At 41.2% G+C, this 27,739-nt stretch overlaps 1 protein-coding gene across 4 annotated transcripts in view; it reads left to right on the plus strand.

The window, feature by feature from the left end:
• Positions 1-27,739, plus strand: part of ltbp1 (latent transforming growth factor beta binding protein 1) — a 134,299-nt gene that overhangs the window by 6,784 nt on the left and 99,776 nt on the right. For all 4 annotated transcript variants that reach the window (XM_080482233.1, XM_080482234.1, XM_080482236.1 and 1 more), the window contains exons 2-3: positions 3,448-3,518; positions 21,348-21,684. In XM_080482233.1, the coding sequence (XP_080338359.1) occupies positions 3,448-3,518; positions 21,348-21,684 (408 nt within the window). The remainder of the gene's footprint in view (positions 1-3,447; positions 3,519-21,347; positions 21,685-27,739) is intronic.

Genomic DNA, 27,739 nt, shown 5'->3' on the forward strand with positions numbered 1-27,739 from the left:
TGCCGTAGGGGAGGTGGATCCGGTCCATCACCGACATTCATGAACTTGGTTTTCAGAGCTCACTTGGAGGCCGAGCTTCTCTGCCTCTTCACTGTACATGCCCAGAGCGTCTCTCCGCTGACTGGGATGTGCTGAGCAGAATGGTGTCGTCAGAGTACTCCAGGTCACATACACTGAGAACACACAAGTATAAACTGCAGTGTTTGGACGCTCTTAACTGTAATTGTAATTGAAGCAAACTCCTGCCTCTCATTATTACAGTTTTTTCTCAAAATATGTCACTGACATGTCTGAAACACCTTACCTATCGATGGAAAGAGGTGCAAACCCCACTTCAGCTGACAATGATGATAAAATCACCAAAACATGCTTCCATTTAGTTTGTAGTACATACTGTATACTGTACATATTAGGCAGTGGTGGCTGGTGGTACATTTCTTAGGTGGAGCTTTTTATTGTTCTTTAATTTCAGTCAGTGTTAACTTCATTTAACTACAGTGCTTTTATGAAGCACATTACAACAATCTTGCTATTTTTAGATTGAGAGAGGCCCCCAGTGATGAAAGTTATTATACTTTTAAACAGCAAGTGAATAGAGAGCTCTTATTACGAATCTTTTATTAACATACTAGTCAACAAATACAAGCAGAAGCTTCATTAGACTCTTTTAGAAAATAAATGAGTTTTGGGGTAGCTTTACTGGAAATGACAGACTGAGTGGGGGGTGGAGGGCGCCCTGGTGCCCTCTATTGGCCAGTTGCCACTGATAATAGAGTTCACTAACTTAAAATGATTTTACATTTTTTTACTGTCACTTCCTGTGTTAGTTCTGCTTCTCTCACTGCACACTGTCTGCAACTTTTTGGTCTTTTAGTTTAATCATTTCTTTTATACACTCGATCCAGCAGAGCGATGTGGTGTGTCTCACTAAAGTATTGCTAATTTTCTCTGTCAGTCAGACATCAAGTCAGAGAGGCACAAGGTTTTTCCACTCACATCCAGGTTTGATGTGAATGTGCTCGAAGGCCAACAGACTCTAATGACATTGTTTTAGATAATCAGAAAAAATGTGTCTCTTAATAATTCCCGGATGGCTGCTCACTGCCATACACCAAGGCGTTAACAGAAAGCCACCGAAGAGCAAACACGGTCTCCTTCTCGATGCAGATGTCTCATGATATTTGAATAACCTGGAATTTGATTGTAATTTGTCAGCAGAATTCTTAATGTGATGTAAACTGAACATGTTTCCAACATGAGATAAAAACACGTTTCATTTAGCAAGATTTTACATCACAGTGGGAAGGTTGTGGGTTCAAATCTTGACAGGGCCTCTCATGTTCTCTCTATGAACCGGTTGGTTTGCTCGAGGTAAAGATGGAGAATCCTCACTGAACCTTTTCAGCTGTGGACAGTTGCTTTGGTGGTGGTTGGTCAGACGTTAGTAAAAAAGAAAGCAGGTCACTGGTTTGAATCCCCACTTCTGTGAAGAAGGTGTGAGCCACATGCTCCCAACTCCTTATGCCTTTAAGCAAGGCAACAAACCACTAAATCCTCCTCAGGTGTCAAACAATGGCTGCCCGCTACTATTGCATGGGTTAACTGAAGAGTAATACTGTACATCCATCCACCCATCCATCTTCTATACCGCTTAATTACTTTCTTAATGAACTTTACTCTGGACAGTTTGCCAGAAAACACCCGGAAAATAAAGGAAGTTCCGCTTTGTGCCTTTGATGGTACCGTTTTCTTATTTTTCACTTTTTTGTTTGAGACTTCTAAAACAGGTGTTCTGTAATATTATAACGTATAAACTACAAGTTAAATGTTCTTAGTTGCTGACGGTTAATATTCGATTGTGAATGATGATGGATGCTGGTGCTCCAGTCATTCGTTCTACCTGTCACCTTCTCCCTCTAAAAAAAAGAAAACCCCTAATAGATTTTTGGGACTAAAAACATTTGTAAAACTTTTGTTGAGAAATGAATTTGGCTCTGCTATTATGTGAACAATGGCTCCTCATTCCACCTTCGTATCTTTGTGGAAGATGAGAAAGAAGCAGGACATGACTCTGTTCTTCAACCAGCCTTCAACCCAACATGTACAGTTGAGGTCAAAATTATTATCCGCCCTGATACTAATAGTCAGTTCTAGATCCTTTTTGCTTAATACCAGCATGCAGTCGTTTGTCGTAGTTTGTGACACGTCTCTGATCTCTCCTGAGGAATCCCAGATCTTCTACTTTGGCCAATCCTTCAAACTCCTCCAGATTTCATGGTCTTCTGGCCTGGACCCCGGTCTTCAGTTCACCCCACAGATTACCAGGTGATTGAAGCCAGGGCTTTGTCAGGCCAGTCAGCAATGTTCACGTTGGTTTTGTGGAGGCAGTTCTTCACCAGGAGCGACGGATGGTTTTGGTTGGTGTCATGTTGGACGACGAAGCTGCTGACTGCTTGAAGTTTTCTCTCAAAAGCTTCACATATCCTTCATTCTTCATGATTCCTTCAACCTTGATGAGATTCCCAGTATTTTAGTGTTTTTAAATAATCATTCCTGGTGGAATTTCCCCCCGTTTTCAATAACAGTCATTTTCGCCAGTTCAGGATTGTCAACATTTAACTGGTGTTGTTGGGTAGCATCGTGTTGTTCCATTCGTTTCATAAATGCGTCTTGCATGCACCGAAGCAGTTCACAGAATGTGATGTTGTCAGTGTTCAAGTTATCACGTACAAGTCTGAGTTGAATGTCCTTCCATTGAAAAAATGTGAAGTATTAAGTTACTGCTGGATTTTGCTTCCTGTGTCAGTGCTCCATCAAGTTACTGTTGATCTTTTCAAGAATGAAAGCTTTAACATTTAAACAAAAAGAAATCATCGACTCCGTATCAAAACACTGCGCCACCGAATCACAGCACACGTTTTGTGACTAGAACTGCATTAAAGTCTAGAAAACATCCGCTGGGAACTGGTGGAGCCCCACAGATTTGCTCCAGAAATCAGATAACGATGGTGGAACATTCAGATAAGAGTGAGACGTGTCTCAACCACTGCGGAGAACACTGCAGGTGTGGAAAACTTCAAATGACGTAGCCCATTTATAATTTTGGATTTACATAGAAACATGAGAATACCAACTCCCTTTTGAGGACTTTGCGTCTAAATGTGGCGTTATTTCAGAATAATAGAAATGATGTAAAAACCAAACAAAAAAAAACAAACAATTTTTTTAACCTGCGTTAAAGACTGAAGTCAACGTCTGATTTAAGTAGAAAACTGTCCGTCATCTCACCTGCAGGCTACTTGACAGTCTGTTTGGGAAAACCACAGCTGACGGAGGGTTTGTCTGAGAGAAAGTCCTCATGAGTCAGCTCGTGTTCTGTCCTGCTGTCATCAGGTAACCTGTCAGTGAGTCTCTTTACTTCACCTTGTTTGTTGTTTTCGTTCGCAGGGTGAATGTTTGTGGAGGCCAGTGCTGTCATGGATGGAGTAAAGTTCAAGGATCGCAGCGGTGCACCAAGCGTAAGTCTTTCCACCTCGACATGCAGGTGCTTCTAACCTGCACAAACCTTGCATTATTCAGTCCCTGTCAACAATGTTTAAACCTAATTTTCATGAATATTCACTCATTCTGAGGCCATCAAAGCACCACGATCATAGACTGTGAAACCCCCTGGAGCTTACCTTGTTTATTGGGTCTCTGTTTTCATTTTCACTTTATCAATTTCCATTTTGGATCCTCTAACGATCGCAGCGATGCAGATTGGTTTGTAGCTTTCAACACTGCTCATTTTATTTCATCCACAAAAGACAGATGTGTAGGATTTTGTGAAAATCGAATGTAACATTTGGAGAATGAAACCAAGTTAATGCTTTTATTTTGTCAAACAAAATCTGAACAAGTGGTTAGGAAGTGCTGATGAACCCCCTTAAAGGTGTGGAGCTTCTTTTTTATACTTTACATACTTTCTCTGGTAGCAGAGGAGTCGGGCATCACAGCTTGATTCTCTGCTGGATTGACTCTTCTCCTGTGTAATATTCACCTGCTGTCTAGAAACTAGACACACTTTGTGTGATTGTTTGATTCAGAAGTCAGTTGTGCTTCACATGCAAGCCGAATCAGATTATTCACCCTGGAATTGTCGTTATTCTGCTGATCACATTTGACACATTTTCACATTAACAAGCTCTTCAGCGTCTGTTCTGAGACACGTCGTAACACCATGACGCTGCTGCCACCATGCTCGACATTGCGTGGATGTTTTGAGTTTGGCGTCTCTATCCTGACGACCGAAAAGCCCCTTTTCATATCTGTCCAGATTTAATCTGGGCTTTCTTTATTCCTGGAACTTTTTTTCTGCTCCTCCGCTATCTCAACTATTAATGCTTTGAGCTCCAATTGAAACCTCTTTTACTGGTCTGCTTTTAACAAGATATAGAAAACAGATGTATGAATGTTAGCATTTTGTCATTATACCACCATATGACATGTAAACTCTGTATAACAGTGTCTTCAGTGTGAACCGTGTGTTAAGTGGTTGTGTAGTCTCATAGCTGGCTGCTGCTTTCATTAGTCACACATGACTATTGCATCTTTTCGAACCAGTTGCTTCAACTGTTTACTTACAGGCCAGATGTTGATTTTTGATCGCGCACCACAATCGTCTGTTAATTACTGCAGTTTGAATTCTCTCATGTTGGTTTGCATGGAGACGTGAAGGAAACTGCTGTGTTGTCCCGCCATATTATATTTCAAGTTGTGCACGTAACAAAATACAAAGTGGATTATTGTGACTCAATAAAATAAGAAAAAAAACCAAAACCTAAATAAATAACCAATAAATTAAATAATAAGAATGAATAAATGAACAAATGAATAAATGGCAGATAGTTCGAAGAAAGTTCTTCATTTCAGTCCCATCTACACCAAAAGACAAATAATCTTGGGTTCAGGAGCAAAGCCACTCTGAATATACAACTAATAAACCGAGGGAAGTGACAGAACTGCCAACATTCCTGCTTCTCTCCAGTTTCAGTGACTTCTAGTCTGATGTAACTCAGTGTTTTCTATGAGGTTTTTCTCATGTCTGTAAATCCGCTGATAAATCCTGTGATCGCTGTTAGTTTGTGTGCATGAGTATGAGTTAAATCTGTGCAAGCACGTGTTCCATGAATGAGGCCCACTGTCTGCATGTTTTCAGTTTTTTTTTCAATCTCTGGCTGCGGGTTCTTGAGGGGACTGTTGTTATAGCGTTTGACATGTCTCCGACTGAGAGAGAAACAGGTTTGAAATGAAATATACCTCTTGGCCCAGAACCATCTGCCAGATCTTATTCTTACCGCAGGGTCGTGCCAACGTGTTTTTTGAAGGAGTAAACAGCTTTTCTCCAGGGTTGTGCTTGATTTGGTCAAGGTTAAGATCATTGCATTGTGTGGGGAAAGTGTGACTGGGTTTGATAGATCTTCCAACATCCTGCGCTGCTCTTACCTTTAAATTATACTGTCAGTTCCTTTCTAATCTCTTCAATCTCTTTTGCTTTATGTCCCATAAAAACGCTGCATCGGGACTCAGATTGCATGACCTTTGTGACCGTCATTAACCGATAGGTGCAACGCAATTCGATTAAAACAGTCCGGAGAGTCTCAACACTTACTGCTTCTCTGTATCGTCTCCCAGCAGCGCTAACAAAAACGAGGTGTGTGTAAACATATGTGCTTTTAATTTTGTGGAACAAGGGACAATCTCTCAAAGAGACTCTTATCTTGCAGCTCGAGGAGACAAATGTGAAATCTAAGTTAGATTTGATTTAGTAGAGTTTAAGTAAAATATACCCCACCTCCCCGCTGGCGTTCACTGCAAGTGATAAAGTTTGAGTTTCCAAACGCACCTCTTGGGAAAAACAAACTATAAATCAATCTGAGTGAAGAAATGCCTTGAAGGAAAGGGGCTTTCCCTTATTGTGGACAAAGTCATTTGATTGACTTGCAGTGAAGACTGAAGTGAATGTCTGATATGTTGAGAGAAATTAGAACATTCATGGCTATGATGACGTCTTTATGTGGCTTTTGTGTTTGTGTTGTTGTTTTTTCAGCACAGCTGATTCTGGTGGTTTTTCTTAAATGTTGAATATGTGAAACAGTTTGTGTGGAGTTGAGTTTCAGTTCAATGAGACACTGGTTCCACAGTCATGAGTTGGTGACGCTGGAATAACCTGGTTTGGTCTTGACTTTGGTCACAGGGCTTAATCACCATGCAAAGTGCTATTTGATGTCTCTTTATGATAACCCCCCACACACCCAACAAAACAAGCTACACACTTTCTTTTGGTGCTGGAGGATAAACGTGGAAGTGGGAAAGTTTCATTGTGTCCAGTGTCTGAACCAGCAACTTCATTCACTTTTTGTCTGTAACAGACAAAAAAACATCTACAGCATTTGGCCATCTGTTTGTGGTATACCTACATTTTGCAGCAAAAGTCAAACTTGTAACCTCTTGTTATTAATGGCTGTCAGTCAGGAATGTTCCCTGTGTTCTTTCCTGACCCCAGTAAAGCAGAGAAAGCAGAAAGAACCACAGATGTATGTAGGACATCGACTTGTTGATGCTGAGCAGTGTGTCTGTTTGCCTCTTTTCTTTGGCAGTCACAGCTGACAACATGTGATTCGGCGATACAGAACTCCTCTGATTTAGGACAAACGATCAGGAGACATTCCAATTACTCCTCCAGACTGCTGCAGGAAGCCAAATGTTGGTGGATTGTTGAGTCGCTGGGCAGAATGGTGCTTTGTTAAATCAGCCAGAAGTCAGCACGTCATGGTTATCGCTGACAAAATAGCTCTGAAGCTTCGTGGAATTGTTCCGTCTTCTTTCCTGGAAAGTGGGAGCCAAAGCACGAGGGTGAACGCTGCTGTCCACTGCAACATGCGAGATAACAGGGATGGATTTACATGAAACTCACACAGTGTTCCTCCAAAGCAGTGGTCCACAACTGTGTTTTCTCTGGAGCCCTGGAGATCGCCTTGAAGGCTGCTGACGGTTAAAACATCATCATGAAGCTGGTGGTCCCACTAACTCCCAACAACATACAAAAACCTTTTGACTCAAAGCAGCTGGCAGTGGAACGGCTCTTTTCTTGGTTTCTTATGTGCCATAATTGGGCTTGGATGTGTCGGCTTAAGATTTTGATTGGATTGAACCTGCACATCTTTGAAAGTGGTTTCCAGAATGAGATAAATGTGAAAATGTCAGCGCCTTCTCTTGACGGTTACTGTTACCATGCCAACAAAGACTGTGTTTGACTAATTCTACTTCACCATTAGTCCACAGTAATGACTTTCATGGCTTGTGCATCTAGAGTTGCCATCGTTTGTGTTTTGATGTGTAAAATACTATAAACTGTACAGAGTTTTTTCACCTATTTATTTTGTGTGGAGAGAAAGGTTTTTGGAAATGAAAACAAAGGTGTCTGTGTGAACATATTTCGGTTTGATTTGAGGTATGCATATTCACGTGTGACAGAATGCTGGGTTAGAATCTGGACTCTCTCACCCCCGGGGGTGCGGCGGGTTCTGCCAAACATCGATTTTCAGTTTGTTTCAGAAGATTTTCATGTGCAGACAGCACCGTGTACTCCGTAGTTTCTATTTCAGACCACTAGTTGGTGCTGTGTTCTTCAGAATGCAACCACACATGCTTGTACACAGAGAGCAGTACATTGTAAAAATTCAACATCCATCGTCATATAGGCCCAATCGGCTGTATGTAAGAACTATGTCTCCACTGGTGAAGGTGATGGTAGTAACTGCATTTCAGAAAAGTTGTTGTTGTCCCCATCACCACAGCGACAGGAACGGGGGCATTTGGAAAACACTTCCAGACATTTGAAACGCAGCTGCTGTGTAAAGGAACGGCCAACTTAAGTTTGCATTTTCATGTGTTCACACGCCAACGCTTTAGACTTAAGATCGAGAAGCGTCGCAGGAACTGACAGGCTCAAGTTTCTCACCGAGTGGTAGTATCAAAAATATACCGGTAAAAATATCAGGAGCCCATCCAGGTCCAGCCCAGCGAGGCTGATCAAAGCATTCTGAAACAGGTCAGTGTCTTCTAATATGAAGCTCATAAAAGTCCAATCCTGTCTTGGGTGCAGCTCATGTTTCATTCACCTCAGGCTCAGTGCCGCCTCAACACAGGCTCATCTGAAGGATCCTAATCCGACAAGTCCCTGTTAATAATCTGAGCTGTGTCATTGATCTCCTGAAGGTAGTCCAGACATTAGAGCCGCACGATCTAAGGTGAACATGCAATGTCAATGAAAATCTTTAAAAACTTGATGATTGGATGTTAATCTGTTTGTGCTTTTAGATTTGATCTTACAAATTCTTTCACTTCCCCCTCATACACACCATTTGTAGTTGGGCCTTGTTCGTACAGATGTAACACAAATGACTTTGTCCTCATCATATATTTGTTGATTAAAAGTATTTATATATTGTTTCTCCTTCTAATTTTTAGATTACATGTTTTGTTTTTTTTGACTTCTCACATTTTTACCACGGGAATATTTGTTTTTGTACAACAGGGTTTTCTGGTAGTAATACAGATTTTTCAACTAGTCTGATAAGTAATGAGTACTCACTTTTAATGGAAGGTAAAAGTCATAATAAGTGACTTGAATGACTTTTGCTTTTTTTTCTTGTTTTTTTTTTATACTTTCAGTTTTGTGTGTTATGTGTTGGACGTGTGGCTGCCACATCATAGAAGGCAGAAAACACTTGTGTGTGTGTGTGTGTGTGTGTGTGTGTGTGTGTGTGTGTGTGTGTGTGTGTGTGTGTGTGTGTGTGTGTGTGTGTGTGCGTGCGTGTGTCTGGGGGGGGGGGGGGGGGGGGGGCTCACATGCAGCCTGGTTTGATCTCAGTTTGGCCAGACAGGTAGGATGGTTTTCCATTGGATCAGTGCAAAAGAAGAACAAGTACCTTTTGGAAAAAGTTCACATTTTATGAAAGTGAAATGTATTTTAATAAGGTGCAGTCTATATTTGTGTTGGCCACGCTGATTCTCTTCACAGTAATGTTGACATCATTTCCAATGTAGTTTTTAGACCTTGTAATGTCTTCAGCCATACTCGACCCTCCTTTTGGCCAGCGGGCAGTAAGTTTAACGGGACTCGTCAGACAGAGTGCAAAATTCAGGGTTTATGTCCAAAAATATTGTGGTCAACAGGCAAGAGCCAGAAACCAGAGAATTGACAAAATACGGTCCAAGAAACAAGCTGGAATCAAAAGCAGGGTCAGAAATACACAAGGAGTTCTGTTAAGATTGAGCGGTGTGCTTCACAGAAAACAAGATGAAGTGGGAGCGACGGCCACTCAGTTTACTACTCAGGTTCTGGACGGAGCTCACAGCTAATGACACTCAAGTGGATACGATTAAGGAGGGAAGCTGTAATCAGGACACCGAGGGACAAGTGAATCCAGAATTAGTAATGATGAAAACCACAGAAGACAAGTGCTAATTGAATAACAATTCATGCTGGGGAGTCCGGACTGTGTTGACGTGGCTCTAGTGTTGCATGGTATTAAACAAGTATTACGCTCTTGAGATGAGCTGAGACGTTTCAGTTGATGATGTTAATGTATTTGAGCTTTGGGATTTGTACTTCATCTCTCTTCTCCAACCCAATTTTCACCTGATAGAACCGTGCTGCATTTATTTTTCCCTTCTTTTGGTCACATTTCCACTTTCCACCAGCAGCATTTCTCCAAGAGAGACTTTATGGTGACTTTATTGTTTATAGTGATTTCTTTCATGATTGTTTGTGTTTCTTGCCTGTGGCTACTGGGTTTGATGTAATGAAGTGACATGACTGTCAATTGTCAACACAATCTTCAGCAGTAAGGCTCCATCTGATTGGTCAAATACACAGTGGATAGAAACGTGTAATCGATTACAGTTCAGTCAGTCATTTGCAACAGAATACACTGTGCAGCCCTTGGTGAAGTTTTTGTTTTCTCATCAAAGAAAGTCATTGTTCATAGTTTTTATAAATATGGTGATGGCGATGAAGGCGATTTTTGATAGTTTTCCAACACTTGCCTGACTAAAGATACGATTTTATTACTGTGTCAAGTAGCTGTTCAGTGTTTTGGTGACGATGTTCCAGGTGTGATTTGTCAGGTTTGTCATTTTGAAACAGAAAAACTTCCAGTAACAATCCAGAAAACATGGCTGGATGGCTGGATGGATGGATGGATGGATGGATGGATGGATGGATGGATGGATGGATGGATGGATGGATGGATGGATGGATGGATGGATAGGGAACATGTTTAATGTTTCTGCTAATATCATGCACCACCTTCTTCCACATTAGCACTTTAACCGCAGTGAGGTGAAGCGTCACAGCTCTTTGCAGAGCACGGACTATAACGTGTGCCAAGGCTTTATCGAAGGACATTGATTCACTTCTAGACTTTAAAATGAGTAGAATGATACTGCATTGTGTCCCATTATGCAATAAAATCTCTCAAAATGACATAAAACTCAGCCAAATCATGCATTATTTCACAATTTCTTGTTATAACATCATCTAAATGGACTTTAATGACCTCTTTAAAAATTCCCTATACATTATGGACTACTCCTGTGTGACATTAACAAAGTACATCAAATATGACTTAGAAGACACACTGGGTATATGTTGCACTGATTAATAGTTGTTTTATAATCTTGCCTTCATCATAAATACTACAAAAATAACACCCAATGTCAATATCAATAACCATTGTTTCCCATTTTCTAGCATTTCCTTCAAAAAGTACTTATTTTGGAAGAAATCATACAAGGAATATGATCTATATGATTGAACAGATCAGATCTTCAGATTTGTTGGTATATTTATTTTCTACATTCTTAGTAAACAGTGGAGGTGCTAATCATGTTTGTTCCAAAGCACTCAAGGTGTATGAGGAAACGCCTGGACCTGGGATTCGATACATCATCACTGAATAATAACATTACTTTGTGAACAATTGGTCAGGAAGATCAGCTTCTCTCTGGATCTGTAAAATGTCAGATTTTAATGTGTACAAAGGACAAAGGCCCTCCTTGAAGCAGTGGAAGGGATTTTTTTTATGCTTTTTCTTTCTTATACTTGCTAGACAAGGCAATACTTCATTCATATAGCACATTGAAACAACTCAGTGAGTGTCCCATTCAAAAAGAAAAAAACAAGAACATTGCAACAATAACAGACAAAATGAAAAATCTGTTAAGTTCTAAAGCTGAATAGCAGAAAGAGATGTGACAGTACAATAGACCTTACACACGTTTGCTTCTTACCTCACAACACTAAAGTCTTTTCTTCATGTGGGCGGGTGAGGAGAACACCTGGCACCATGCTGACTCCAGTGGTTTGGAGCTCGTTGGCCATCACAGCTCATTATTCCCTCCATCAGCTCTGACACATGGAGGCTGTGTGCTGAAGGCAGGTGTCACACTAGTTAACGGAGAGGATAAATATTCAGCCGCGCGCCTGACGTTTCAGTTCATAGGCCAGTTGGGGGGTCAAGTCGATTACAATGTGACAGGCTCTTGGTATTGTGCTGGGACGCTGTGCACGCTCACCCCACTTAACCAGCGCAGCAGATATGAGCTCTCTGAATTAGTTCTCCACAATGGAAAGGCTCCCTGCAGCGCGAGCTAACAGCCTGCGGCAGGCGGGTTTCTCCAGCTTTGGCGGAGCTCTTTGTCACAAGCAGGGGCTAATTTTCCGAGATAAGATTTGTGCGCTTGCTTCCCCCGTCGAGCAATAATTTCTTTCCTTCGGTGTGGAGAAAGGACGCAGTGGTTTTTCAGATGAGAACAGGCTGCTTTTGCTCAAAAATGCAAAGAATGCACAGCTGGGCCAGAAGTTCACGACACACCTGGAAGCTATGAGTCCCCCCCCACAAAATAAAATCCCTCACAAATATAGAATTTTCAACATCCAGATAACTTGGAAAGCATTGTGAAGTCTACACATGAACAGAATGCAATGTTTTGAATCCAGAGTTTATCCTGGTGCTTGTATTGGCTAAAGACCCCCTTGGCCTGCTATTACAGGTGGATGGATGGATGGATGGATGGATGGATGGATGGATGGATGGATGAATGGAAGACAAAAGTTGTGTGCACAGGAATTTATGTGTGTAAACTACAGCTTACAGTTTATAAAATCTAATATTTTGGGTATTTTTTATGTGATGTTTATTAAAAAGTGGATCGCTCTGGACATTTTCAGGAAGTGTTTTTGCCCTAAATCTTGTTAACACTGCAAATATTTATAGGTTATAATACTTTCATTTTACCAGTCTCATCCAATAGATAGAAAATTGGGGTGTACATGACCTCGGTCAAAAGAAGAGTTTGTTGGCAGACTCTGTTGCTGTTGGGGTTCAGCACTCTTTGCACATAGTTATTGACCTTGTGCCCCACAACAAGACATTGATCAATGCTTGCCAATCAGCAAAATTGTCCTGTGAGAGACTTCGATTGCCATTTTCCACAAGTACACCACAGCAAGTCAAATTAAAGTCAGTACCGTGACGAACCAGGACGTTTATTCAGAAAGGTTTTCTCTTGTGTCATTGCCGGCCAGGGAAGAGAGATAAGAGCATCGCTCACCCAGAGGACTTGTGAGGCCCACAGATTTCCAGCAGACCGTCTTATCAGACTTGATCTGAACTCTGAGGCCTCACGGTGACTCAGATAATATGGAATTCAATATCTCGTATATCCATGTCGTATCTTTCCACTGCTACCTGCTTCTGAATTCAGTGAACATCTGTGCCAGCCACATGCAAGCTTAAACAGGCTGTTGCTGCTGCTCATAAAGTCGGAGCAATTTTCTTTCCTCCGCGTTACATTTTTAAAGACCTGCATCGAGGCAATGACACAAAGAAAATCATTATGCCTCACAGTCACTGCCACCTTGGATTCACACAAACACACACAGTATTCTTAACTCTTGCAGACCCCTGCAGCAGCCCTGGGAAGGGGTGTGGTGGGGGCTCCCCGGGCTCCAGGCCCAGCATAGTTTGATCAAACGGGGCAAGGGCATCAGCATGACTGATCTATTTCCTGTAACCGGCTAACAAGTAAATTACCAACACTTACTCCATCACTCTTGTCACAGAATGGAGCGCTTATGTAGCTGACCACAGCGAGTGGCTGAGAGAGAGAGAGAGAGAGAGAGAGAGAGAGAGAGAGAGAGAGAGAGCGGGGGGGGGCTCGTGGAACAGATGGCAGCCTCAGCTCCGGGCCAGGACGGGTGGGGTGGCTATTTATGTTAGTCAGAAAAGAAAGCAAAAAAGGTTTCACCCAATGAAAGCGCACCGTGGGCTGCTTTCACAACGCTAACGTAAGTCCGCTCTGGGGGGGAAGAACAGCAATGATGTCAGTTCATGCTCTGAGGTAATCACTTCATGGAAGATGGGTGTAACGCAACTGATATTAGATGTTGAAAGTCGGGACACGCTGTGGGTACTGTTAAAATATATATTGTGCTGGAAATAGCTATACTTTATGCTTGGTTCCACTGGTACTGCCTGGTTCTGTCCGAAGAGATTTGACAGTAACTAGACAATCTATTCGGTGCACCTTGTCAGCAGGACCACCATTTGACTTCAGAACTGCTTTAGTTCTCGGTATCATATATTCATCAGACGGCTGGACACTTTACCTGGAGATTTTCAGCCATATTGACATTGATGAAGTCACACAGTCGCTGCAGATTTGTCAAAATGAGATCAGGTGACTGGAGGTCACTGGAGTACATTGAACCCCTTGTCAAGTTCAAGAAATCAGTGTGAGACTGATCTGGTGTGCTGTGCTGCTGGAAGTCTCCATGATGATGGTACTACTGTAGTCCTAAAGGGATGGATATGGTCAGCAATAGTATTCACGTGGGCTGTGGGATTTCAGTGATGGTCTATTAATACTAAAGAGTATTAATAGAGTTTCAAGCCTCAGCCTGTTGGAAAAGCTCACAGATGCTCTTCTGTCCTCTGCAGGTAGGGATGGGGCCGATCCCATCCAGTATCGGTATCGGGTTCCGATACCAACATAATTCATGGATGGGAAATTTCCAATTCAACCTGTAGAGAGTTCTGATCCATGAGCCATGTCTGTGCGTTACTGTCTGCTGAAATGACTCCACGAGTGTTTCCCTGCTGCTGCTCTGCTCGCTGGCTGCAAAATGTGGACTGGATTTCCTGAAGGGAGGAGGGTCTCAATGAGACGTGGAGTAATGAGTCAGGTTAGAGCTGGAAACACTGCTGTTTGTGCTGCGTTGCTAAAGAATTAGCCCAGGGCTTGATAAAGTTTTTTAAAGATGGAACTAGTTTATTATGAGATGATGAAGTCACACAGACCCCTACATTGTCCAAATGGAACAAAAATAGTTTGTACTGCGTCCTTTTCTTCCTCATACTAACCTCAAATTGCCTTTTGAGAGAATACATGCATACATTCCTACATTTCATACTTGCCTGTAGAGAGGAGTTCATTCCAGCCTCATATAAAATCAACAATAATGATAATAACAATATTAAAGCAAACATATCTCTGGTATTGGAATAGTTTCGATATCGGGATCGGATCAGAAGTGAAAAAATGTGGATCAGTGCATCCTTAACTGCAGGTTGGAGCCAGAGGTTCTTTGAGTTCTTGTTGGGTTGCGATCATCTCCAACCAGTCTGTCCAGTCTCCTTCGACCTCTGGCATTTCATCATGGAGAACTGCTGCATATTGGATATTTTATCTGTTTCTCGCCAATCTCTGTAAACCCTGGTGATGGTCCTTTATCATATCAGTTAATTTATAGTTTATCATTTATTTCATTCATAAATTCCTCTTTTACATGGTTTATGCATCTCAGAGATGCTGGGCGCTGCAGCTACCTAAGCTGGGCAGTCACACCCGCTCAAATTCCCTCCTATGGCAATTTAGGGTCATCAGTCAACCTGTTTCTGGGAAGAAACAAGAGAACCTGGAGTAAACCCTCCTCACTATGAGGCAGTTAATATCAATATTCACTTTTCCTCCAATGAGAACCACATGCGTCTATCTACTTCAGACTGACAGTAGAGTATTCACACAGAAACAGCTTATTGGTTACACAGTGAAGAGCTCCAGTCACTTAGATCTTTCAACCATATTAATTTACTTAGATATCCTGCTTAACAGACATTAAAGTTCTTAAATTGAAAGAACATGAAAAAGAGATGAGTTTATTGCCTTGGAAGGTGTGGTTTACATTCCTTCTTCAACACATCCAAAGGCATCTTTCATTGATTGTGTCAGCATGGAGAAAGTTACACTGGCCTATGTGAGTAGCAGAGGCTTTGAATCTGTGTCAGCTGACGGCCAATAGGGATATACACCTTGGACTAGTTGCCAGACTGGAGACTACCATTTTCAACCAGAAAGCTTTCCAACAGTTGGACCAGCACTCTATGTCTGGTTCACGGTTTCCCCTCTTCTGAACAGTAAGCACTTGTCAGTGCTGATTGGGTTTTCCACATGGACTGTCGCAAAATGTCAAACTTTGGTCTATTTCCGCTCAGTTTTAGGTCTTCCTCCTTCTCTCACATCAAACAGAACTGCAAGACCAAACTGGGTTGTTAATTTGCTGTGCTATTAGAGAAGGTGTGTATATAGCAGGTCGTCTCTCAGTGGGACTGTTGCAGGTTTGATTCCGTAGCCGTCCACTTGTCCAAGTTTCGTTGAGCAACAGAATTAAGGCAGGGTGGATGTGTGTGTGAATGGGTGGACATGATTAACAGCTTAAAGCACTTTGGGTGCTGCTCAAGTGGTGGAAAAACAATATCGAACTGAAATCTATTCACTATTTTCCATAATAAACTGAGGCTCAATCTTGATTGTGAAGAGGAATTGCACCGACTTCTTTGTTTGGATTGCTCCAGTGCTTCGTGTTACACCTGCGAGGTTCAATCTGCATGAGCATACTGTGGCACACTGCGATTCCAGGGTTGATTTTGTATTTATTTTTTGTCCACCTGTGTGTTTCAGTCTACTGAAGCAGGATTCCCGAGGTGTGTCAAACATGAGTGTTTACCAGTGCCTCTGCAAATGGTTAGGCTCAATGAAACTCTCTGCTGTCAAAGAAGAAAAACAATGTAAATAATACAGCAAGCTTGTGGTCATAGGCTTTCATTGAGTTACACAGGGTGGTGTCAGAGATATATCATCAGTCAAGCTGCACCTCATCCATCACACAAAGAGCAGAGAAGTACAGATGGGACCAGATCCCTCTTTTTAATAACAGTTTAGAAATGTGGACAGCCTCAGAGGGGGGGACTTTTTTCATGCCAGCTGAAGTCTTTCAGCAGCCTTTACGTTTCCCTCTTCATTAATCATCTTCAAATCGTGAAGCCACTAATTAGCTTAACAAGCTTAGTGGGGCGGTGACTCACCCACAGGGTGACACACACACACACACACACACACACACACACACACACACACACACACACACACACACACACACACACACACACACACACACACACACACACACACACACACACACGCATATACATACATACATGTTGTTCATTTTCCTCCCACAATCCATAGACAGTTGGTATGTTGAGATGTTGACTTTTTATTGTGTATCTTGAAAAGGTTGTAACTAGAATTGGTTTCACCCAGAATACAAGCCTGGCTGGGTGAGACAGTTTTAGGTGGCTCACTGGACAAGCCAAGTATACGATGTATGGGTCTTTCACATTTGGATAGTCCGGGACTCGGTTCACTTGGGACGGGGGGGCGTTCAAGCAGCACTTTTGGAACCGGCTCAAACCACCTGAAAATGTCACACTATTACAACAGCTGCTGGTTTGGGGGCGCTGTCATCCAAAACAAACACTGACCGGAGAGGAAGTGAAGAATAAACTCATTGATTGGTCCAGACCAAAAGCGGAAGTCCGGAAGTCCTGCCACTTTGGCCCGTGGTGGCTAGGCTAATATTAGCTAACAACCGCGATATAAGTCTGACCAGATATCAATGAGCGCCTTTCTCTCTACTTCTTCCTCACTACTCCACGTCTGCCCACCAGATATTTTCTAACTTTTTCTTTTGGCGTCTGCTTCTTCTGATTTGTGCGGTTAGTTTTGTTTGTTTACTACCCAGAATGCATTGCTCTCTACGTCACGTTTTCTCACCCCACCTGCTGGAAAGAGAACAAAGATGGACGTTTTCAAGGGGACCAGATTTCGCTTGTTAGATCCGGTTCAGAGCTTGAAGATGCCCAAAGGAAACGGTCTGTCCCAGTAGCTCCCTGAAGACAACTCTGGTCCAGATCAAATTGTTTACTGTTTACTATAAAAGGATTGGGAAAACGGGACAATGATACACAATAGTTTGAATGACACTGGGGTTTCAAAGCAGAGTTTAATACCACGTGGTAAGATTATCTGACTTCTGAGTAGATTTGCACCCTGAGGTGAAATAAAAAAAAAAAGAAAAAGTAGATTTTCACAACGAAAAAAAAATGCTGAAAATCAATGTACTTGTCTTCATATTATCTCCTGAAAGCTAATTCATTTTGCAGTCTGGCTTTCAATTGGTCTGTATATTGATGCCAAATTTGACCTTTATTGGACGGGTGGCACAGTGGTGCAGTGTTGAGCACAGTCGACCTCACAGCAAAAGTTATGACTCGGTCTTGGTGAAACTACTTTACATGTTCAAACCGGTCTCATTTTCTTTGTTTTAGAAATGTATCCTGGGTGACAGGAAATCTTCAGGGGGTAGCAACTGTGCTCACTGCAGTTCACCCACAGCCAGCTGTGATAAACTCCCTGTAGAAGGTGGATGTCGCTATCAAAAGCATCTGTACTGAACCCAGTCACAGCATTGTGAGCTCATGTGCATCTGTGTGTGCCTGCAGGTTTTTTTTTTCTGTGTGTGTATGTAGAAAGGACCAGCAGAAAGCTGTAATTACACAAAGCCCAGCTCTCCCCAGCCAGCTGACAGGGGCATCCATTTATCGACTACAAAGTCTCTCCTGTAGACAACATGGCGGAAGTTTACATACTGCACCCAGTGCACACGTGTCCATACATGCTCAGATATGTTTGATTAAACCTAGGAAGTTAAGAGAAGATCACACACGCACGCACGCACCCACGCACGCACGCACGCACGCACGCACACACACACACACACACACACACACACACACACACACACACACACTAAACTTTCTTCAATAAGAGAGTTCAATGCACATTTAGATTTTTGGAATATTATGACAACTTAGCCAATGTAGTGGCACTATGTGGCTAAAGTGAAGCATTCAAGTATCTCAAAAGCTTTTGTTTGATTCATCAGCAATTGTAAGATATAGAAAAAGTTTGTTGTGTCTAAAGGTTTGTTGGGTGACACTGGAGATTAGTTTGGACAATTGATTTGACTTCTAGTATCCCTCCGTCCATCCGTCTATACATATATATATATACTTGTTTTATGCAAACTTGTCATGGCCCCTTTTTGTTTTGCGTCTTGTTTCATCCTCTGATGGTTCCCTGTGTTCCTGCTTTCATCTTGTCATCTTGTTGTTTATGGTTCTGGTTTTAGGATTCCTTAGGTCAAATTCATGTTTTCCATTCATGTTTTAGGTTGCCCTCGGCGTGGTGTGTTTTCATGTTCCGTATTGCTCTCATAGCCTTAGCGTCTGTCTGTGAAATACTTCATGCGTCTCACTTGATTGTTTCTACCTGTGTCTCATGAAGTTCTGTCTCCTGATGTGTGTGCAAAGGTCTCAGTCTTTCTTGTGTCTTTGTTAGTCCGTCTGTTCAGTGTCCTCATCTCTGGCCGAGTTACTCTTATTCCTTGGTGAGTCTTTATCATCTATAATAAATATATCTATGTTTCGGTCCTCCATCGACGGTCCATCACTGGGATGCTGTCAGTTGTTGCTGCGAGGCAACAGTGCCAACCCCCCCATCACCGTGCTTTCTGCTTTAAAAAACACTTAACCTATGGTTACTTGATCCAATCTGTTGGAAGGAACGTGACCACGTTCCCGTGGCTGTCAGTGCCTCTGTACAGTGCAGCTGCTGATTCAGAGCTCCACTGTCAAGTTAGCCATGATTCACAGCACATTACCTCCTTTACAGTCACATATTAAAAGACCATCAAAGCACGAGCATTTGATTTCCACCTCTGACTGGAACTATTACCGTCACACTTTACGAGGCTCAAAGCCGCTAATATTGCCAGCTATCATCCACATCACCTAAAATAACTTTGTGTGCGTGTCGTAAAGGTTGATTTCCTCACAGTGGACTCGGAGGACGTCATGCTTTTCTAACCGAACCACTTCCAGTGTGTAATCTGCAGCCTGCACATGACAGGACACACACACACACACACACACACACACACACACACACACACACACACACACACACACACACACACACACACACACACACACACACACACACACACACACACACACACACACACACACACACACACACACACACACACACACACACACACACACACTCACGTTCTACTGGGACAATAAGAATCTGGATTGGATCAATTCACTAACAGTCAGGAATAATCCACTATGTTGTTAATGATCCTAAAAATGGCCTGATTGATTGAGCGCCCAGAATAAGCCCATCCTTGAACAAACACAGTAAAATATTAATTCAAGTATTCATGAGTTTATTGAAGGAAAACCTGATGCACTGTTACATTTGAGATTAGAGCTTCAAAGTGGATCAGGTGTTGAAGGGGATGTGATCAAATAGCTGATTTCCAGGCCGTTCGTAGACTGAGGTATTTCAACCCAGTGTTTTCAATATGGGTAATAATTACAGACAGTAGATGCCCTAATTATGGGAACATGGTGACCTTGTGGGTAGAGAAACTATACTGTGTTTACTAGTTTGCTGGTTCAAATCTCAGTCTGCAGGTTACACTGTGGGTCCATGAGCAAGGCACTTGACCACCACTCCACTTTGCACGTGGCTAAATTTAACTATGAATAGGATGAGTTAAATGCAGAGAAAAAAAAAGTCCCAAAGTGGATCAATAAAGTATTTCAGTTACTATGGAGATGTTGTAAAATTTAATTAAAACAGCTCATTTAGTTCATCTTCTAATTCTTTGGTTTCATTATCGAATCAAGCTTTTTATTTATTTTAAAATGTGAATCTTTACATTCTAATCAATCACATTTCTTATCAAAACTCAACAATTTAGTAGCCAAATATGAATTTACTGGGGATATAATACAGACCCAACCTTTTAATATTTGTTAAATACTCTGATGATGGTATCAAAGTTGCTCTTATCTAAATGTAGCTACTGAGTAAAAAGTCCTTAATTTTTTTAAACGTTATCTTCTCTTGCAGCTGAATTGTTTCGGAATAAAAATTCAAGTCTATTTTTGCTGCCAATTTTGTCATTGAAAGCAAAACTTGACAAGAATGGTCTTTTGGAGTCAAACAAAGGAACCTCTGAAGATGTCTCTTCAGTTTGCCTGAATGATGAGATTTGTTGTTTTTTTTGTCATTAATTGCCTGAAGTAGTACTCATAGTCTAACACTACATGGTATCAAGGTTTTATGAGATTGATGCATTTTTAATTATAAGCTTGACCGGCCCTCAGGGGGCAATCCTGAATCAAATGAAAACTACTGTTATTATTGGCTTTATTACATTTAAAATGGGCATTATCACATGGTGGGTTGGGTCTAGTCAGAGCCTTGGAAAAATAAAAAATTTGAAACAAATATAGTTTCTATTTACTGATTTACTGAACTTGACATTCAGAAAAAAAAATGATGATTTCCAGACAAACACTGGGGAAGACAGAAAGGGACACAGAGCAACAGTCGCTCTGAAAATAATAATAATAAAAAAAAAGCTTTTCATCAAGAGATAATTCAGATTCAGCAAATTTGAAGTAGTTTTTCATACGGCCCTTTGGTAAAAGTAGTTGCTCACTCCTGAGACCATCTAACAATGAAAAACTATCAAAGAAACACACATTTCAGATCTGCTTCACTGGATGATATTCATTTATTCATTCATTCACTGCTTACGGTCCATTTTTCAAATTCCTATCCACTCAATTTGTTGATTATGACTGAATCTGCTTACGCCAATGATATGACCCAAGTCCGCTGTATTCTTGTGGCTGCTTGATTTCGCTGGAATATGGTTTGAGTGACCTCTCGCCATCGCCATTTACCCTCATGCTTCTGTTTTTCTTCTTCCCCTCTTTCTCTCTCTCTCTCTACTCTGTATGCTGGGTTTGTAGCCAACTGCATCCCTCAGTGCCAGAATGGAGGAATGTGCCTCCGGCCTCAGCTCTGTGTCTGCAAACCTGGCTCAAAGGGCAAGGCATGCGAGCAGAAGACAGTGGCCGCGCACCCCTTCCCGGCGGTACCTGGAAGTGTTCCCACCAACGGGCAAACGCCAGGTCGCACAAACGGACACAACGTGGTGCCCCAGCGGCCCATCCCTCAGCAAGTGTCTCCTAACGCTTACGTCTCAGCTTCCGCTCCTGCTAGCAGTATGGCCCAGATGAAACTAACCGTCAAGTCAGCCCCGCAGTTCGTGCGACCTCACTACATCCAGCAGCACATCCAGCAACAGTGAGTATCTGCTTTTGGTTCTACCGCTGTGTGACCCGGACCCGGACAGGAAAACTGTGTCACTTCCTGACACAGTGGGAAGTTTCTACTTGAGCAGGTGAAACAAACAAATATGCTCAACCAACCGGTCAAATGTGAATAATCAAACGATGTCACAGGTAAATCCTAAAGCTGGGTTACTTGATAAGTACGGATGTCCTGCTGCAGTCGTCTCAACGTGCTGTCATGGCCACACTCATTACAGCAGTGCGAGGTGCTCAGTGTCTTGCTGAAGGACTCTTTATTCTTGGGCTTAGAGGACGACTTCCTCTGCTAACTGATCCACCGCCACCACCGTGTCCGAATTATGAAACCATAACCTGTCTCCAACGATCAACAAGCAAGAAGAAATGAAAAACTTTGACAAGAACATGTGTAGTTTACAGTATTTGGTTCAACCTATCTGCTGCGTCAGATATTGACAGGATGGGAGGATGAACGCTAGAGAAGAAGATTACTGGGTGTTGTCCGTCTAAAGCCAGTAGGTTAGATTCTCAGTCCGGGTTCTGCCTTTTCAGGTTGTGTTTAATTGTGTAGTGCTGGTTAAGATTTGACATTATATATCTGCAGCCACAGTGTTTATTCATTGTTGCATTTTCTGAGTTTAGTGACTTAGTGAGTTTTCGGAGTCTCCTAATCCCGAATTCTGGTCGAAATCTCTGTTTTGGAAATAATTTTAGTTTTTTTGATGGTTAATTTCACAATTGGAGTTTACCTCCTGCCCACTAATCGGTAGTGTTGAGTTTTGATTTATTTACCTATAATTATCAGTCTCTCTTCTCTTTCTTCTGAACGACGTGCTTGTTTGTTTTGTAGGATTCTAAGTTTGTGAATAAACTCATATTTTTATAGGTTTACTGATTTCTGTGCTGAGTCTCGGGAGCAAAGATAACCGATTCAGTCCCATCCATCAGGACCAGCAGGTAATTCTTGAATCCAAGGGAGCCAAGCTCAGAGTCTTCAAAGCTGGTAAAGCTTTGTTTGGTCAGAGACGGGCGATCACTTTACACCAGTTAGCTGCGTGTACTTTTATTTAGGGCTGACCAACATATCACAGATTTGTCACAATATCAATATGTGCAATATACAGAGACTGACTGAACTGTAATACATTGTTCCAAAACACTGTGCAGTCATTATCTGCATGTCAACATATTGGACCAATCAGAAGAAGCCCGACTGCAGCCTGGTTAACCCCTTGAGCACTGTCGCAGGAACCCGATCAATACAATAGCAGCCCCTATTGTATTTTTGCTAAACCAGTGTTCCAGAGATTTTCGAATTTTTCATTATATTCTTATTATACCTTGTCTGAAAGCTTGCTTTCTCTATAAAATGAATGTCACATTCATTTTATGATAAAATACAACACCAGAAGTAATAAGCAATGATACTGTGTAAAAGGCAAATCAATAATCTTGGATTTCCTACATTTTGTCCGTTTCTGGGTCCAATACAACTCTGATGTAGGAACGCTTCTTCTGCTCATTACGTTCATAATAATCAAGATAAGACTATCACAACCTATTGTCCATCTAATACTGCATGTTGTTGATTTTGGAATGTATAATACCAGAAAAATCAACTCAAAGTAGGTGGCAAGAGGTCACACCATGGACAGGATGCTCATACAATCATCCATTGGCTTGTTAACCATGAATTACGGCCATCAATAAATCTAACAAGGATGTCTTTGAATTGTGGGAAGTTGATGGATTCAACCATCCATCTTTCTATCTCTACATTCATACTGTACGTCCATCATCCTTCTCAAAAACCTGACTGTCATTGTTTTAAAACCACGTGCTGGACTTTACACACATCAAACTGAGCGTTAAAATACCAGAGATTTCACACAATTGAAACGGAGCCTCACATCTGTTGATGACCGCGCTGTTTAGCAGTTCCCTGACATTTTGAAAGCATCGGAGGAAATAAAGCCGGCTCTGTCTTTGGTTGGAGCCTGGGGAATGCAGACTTCTGGCTGTGGTGCCGTGATTTGTCTGATTATCATCATCCATCAGCGAAATGATGGCGGGATATTTTTCCCAGTAATTTCAACATATGGCGCAGAACTGCCATTAGCACCTGCCGCGGCTGAGTGTTGGTTTGTTTTGTCTGTCACTGCAGACGCCTGGAGAAAGTGCAGTCCCATCAGACACAGTTACGTCCACTTTAGTGAATGTGGCTCCGAACAAATCTCCATATTTCTGCTCCGAGCTCCGGTGGCACAGCGATGGACACATCCATAAAGTCCAGGCAGCGTCCACGCTATCCAGGGTGTTAATGAGTGCCTCTCTGTGTTTTGTTTCGAAAGCCTTTCTTTAGAATGTCAGGAGGGTTTTTTTTTTTGTTATTCTCTACACAGGCACAAGTAATTGCTACCAGATCTGTCCTCGAAAGCTGCTCTCAATTTACCGAGAGGATTTATCTCTCACAGGGAGCTACTTCCCTATTGGTTCTAGAAACAGAACGGTTATGTCATCGCAGGGATACAAAAATAGGGCAATAATCAGATCAAGAATTATTCATTGGCCCAGTTGGGTCTGTACGATGAGCTAAGTGATTTTTCTAAATGACTAATTCGTCTGAAATCAGCACAGATGTAGCCAATGTGACTTCATTGGTGGTTACACTGCATAGATGAACTCAAACTATGGACATAGAATCACATTCTTTTCTCCTGCCCTCTGGTAAACATCCAAAAGCACAATCCTCTGGCCTTCATTTCACTTTTCAGCCGAACTTGGTGGAGAACGGTTTCCTCTGGTGTGGGTGGTCCTGAGAAAACAAAGAAAACTCAAGACACACTGATGAATTGTGCTTCCTGCTCCCAATTTGGTGTAATTGAAAAGGAATAGCTTGACTCCATCAACATGGCAAACTTTGACTTTAGTTTTGCTCAGTTAACCAATCACATCAAAACCACCATGTTGCCATTACAGGTCAAGCAACAACTAAATTGAATTGAGTTCAGACTAATTCAATTGCTAAAATAGACGATAGCGGAGATGGAATCATCAGACTTTTAATGTTTCTCATTCCAATGTAGAAGATTAGTTCAGTTTATTTCATTCATTCTAAAAAACAAAACAACATAATATACAGAACAAAAGTTTTGAAATTCCTGAATGAAGGGGAACAGAAAGAGGATTGAGTTATGCTCCCACCTTCCTTCATCTCAAATCATCGTTTTCCACTGAAAATTAAAACCAAACAGCAAATATCAAGCAAACAAAATGACTTTAAAGTCAGAATGTCTTGCTCAGCCATTCCCACTTATATCAGAGTTACATTTCTAAAAAAATCAAACAAAACACTTTCTCCCACGTCATTTCTTTGTATTTCAATACAAACCTAGTTATAATACCTTTTTTTAAATCTAGCGTGTGTTTTGGAATCTTTTGCTTCCTTGTCTAGATTATTTCATAACTGGGCCTGTTTCACCGAAATTCAACATTCTTTTACTTTAGGCTTAAATTGATTTATTTTGTTGAAGATTTCTGTTCCTTTTATGTTATAGTTACTTTCTCCTTTTCCAAATCCATTTTTTCTCAAGTCGCTTGTTGCTCGGACGCCAAAGAAAATAAATAATACATTTCTAGCAATCTAAAACTTTTCTAGTTCTATAGCTGAACCAAGATGCTTGCTTATATTAAAGATTATGTAACATTAAATACTTCGCGGTCAGGTAATATATCTTGGAAAATATCTATATATAATTTCTCTGAAGGTAACACTAATATAATGAACATGGGCAAATACAAGGTACTTTATGAAATGATATGGATAAATACAACTACTTCCATTTATAAACACATATATTAAGAGAGACATTTACTGATGTCTTTATTACAGTAAGTAGTTCAATTCCTCAATTGTAGGAATAATCAATGAAAAGTGGTTTGGTAAGGTAAAACCACAGCACCACAATCAGCTGGGATATAAAAGGAAATAGGCAGAAGAAAGTAACACAATTAGATTAACAACCGTTGAGGTACGAAATGTCTCTTAACAGCTGGTATGAAATGACATGCGTGGGGTACGACATTGAATTCAAACAGTTATAATAGCCTACACTCAGTGTAGCTGTTCAAAATCCTCATTTTCATACCAAAAATAAACATTGAAATTGATCCTGACTTTAAGTTCAACACTAACAACTGCATGAATGGGAGCTATTGCGGATTCAACGAAAACGCGGAATTGATTTTTGTGATAACAGCCACACAACCAAACATTGACAAATTAATAAAATGATTCTGTGTTGGTTGGGGTGAACTGCTGGAAGCCGCTGGAAGCTGAATAATCCCTTAATCTCTGTCCAACGTTCATCCAACTGCTCCGCATCGTTTATCAGGCCAGGGACCAGATGGGTACCTTCCTCATTCCTTTGGAATTCTTCTAAACTAACACGTTAATAACAGTGGATGGATGTTTCATCAAAAGGATGTTTTATAAAATGAGACAAGATTGAATTGGTGTGTAAAATTGATAAAAACTCAATTTCTGGGTTAAACCTCTTATAATCACACAAACATTGTTCTGCTTTCTTCTCTGCTTTGACTATTGATCTTTAATTGGCTTTGAAATATGAAAAAAAATTAACTGTTACAGATGCTTATAGTTGCTCTCACATCTGTAAATTCTCTCATCTGTAGTAAGTCAGAACATTTTATTTTTTTAACCATAAATTTAGATTTTGATCAGGTTAAAACATTTTACCTGTAAAGTATTTCAATAAATGCTGTATAAATAGTTAATCTACTCTTGTTTTCCTTTTTTAAGCAGATTGGTCCAGTTTGAAGTACTTGGAATTTATTTTGGGGGTTTATTACGAGTAAAATGTAATTTTTCTCTGAATTTTTGAAAGTTCTGTTGTGTGTAAAAACTCCTGTGTAAGTACTCCTGTTTCTGTACCTTCTTGATAGTCGCCCTCACATTTGCTAATATTGATTGATGTAGTCTAAGATGTACGAGCACACATATAGTATAATATCTAAATTGAGTTTGGTTAATTGCATAGCATTGAGAACCCCATGAAAAAACGGAACGAACCATCTGTCAGGGTTCATGAACTGTACGTGTCCTAAAAGTTGGAAAAAACACATTTCTAGTAGTTTGAAGTCTTCTTCTTTCTTTGGAAGTCAAAGCACCGCTGATATCTGTGGCCCAAAGTTCAAATAGAAAAGGTACCAACAAAATAGGAATTAGCAGTGACCTACTGCAATTTAGAGCTGCTCCTAGTTTATATGTCACTATAGAGCCACCATGTGATGATGACCACTTCCCTGTCTTTGTGGTCCAGCCCATACTTCAGGCTAATGCTAGTTAATAACTGCCGCAGGAGTCAAATGCAGCAACTAAAAGAACGAAAGCTCTTAATTTCTGACTGTGGGTAAGCTACAGGTATAATGAATGTTATTTGTGCATTGATATTGAGCTGCAGCCAGCTTTTACTTCTTCTAGAGGAGCCTGACCTAACACGGCCTCTCAAATTCAATATCCTCCAACATCCTCTCAGGTTCACAGATTGATTAGATTTGACTTGAATAAATCATGGAAAAAAGTCAAACCATGTGATTTCTTGCAACCAGTCAACCATTAGCGGATGAAAAAAGTTATTTATTTGGTCAAGATAACCAGGATTTAGATAGAGAATTTCCTTAAAATGAATGACATTATAGATCAGTTCTACAACCAATGAATATCATGTCCAGCTCAGTTCAGCAGCAGAATTCACCAAGCGTACGATTGTTCACCCACTAATAGGGAACCTGAGCAGCTGGGATTAGACCGTCGTGAGACAGGTTAGTTTTACCCTACTGCAGCAGTAATCCTGCTTATCTGTAGTAAATCAGAACATTTATTTTTGTAACCATATATACATATATATATATATATACTGTATATAGGCTTGCACTCTCGCATTGCGCGTCTATTGGGAACTATACAGTGTGTGTGTGTGTGTGTGTGTGTGTGTGTGTGTGTGTGTGTGTGTGTGTGTGTGTGTGTG

Source organism: Lipophrys pholis (genome assembly GCF_963383615.2).
Source record: "Lipophrys pholis genome assembly, chromosome: 15".
Lineage (NCBI taxonomy): Eukaryota > Metazoa > Chordata > Actinopteri > Blenniiformes > Blenniidae > Lipophrys > Lipophrys pholis.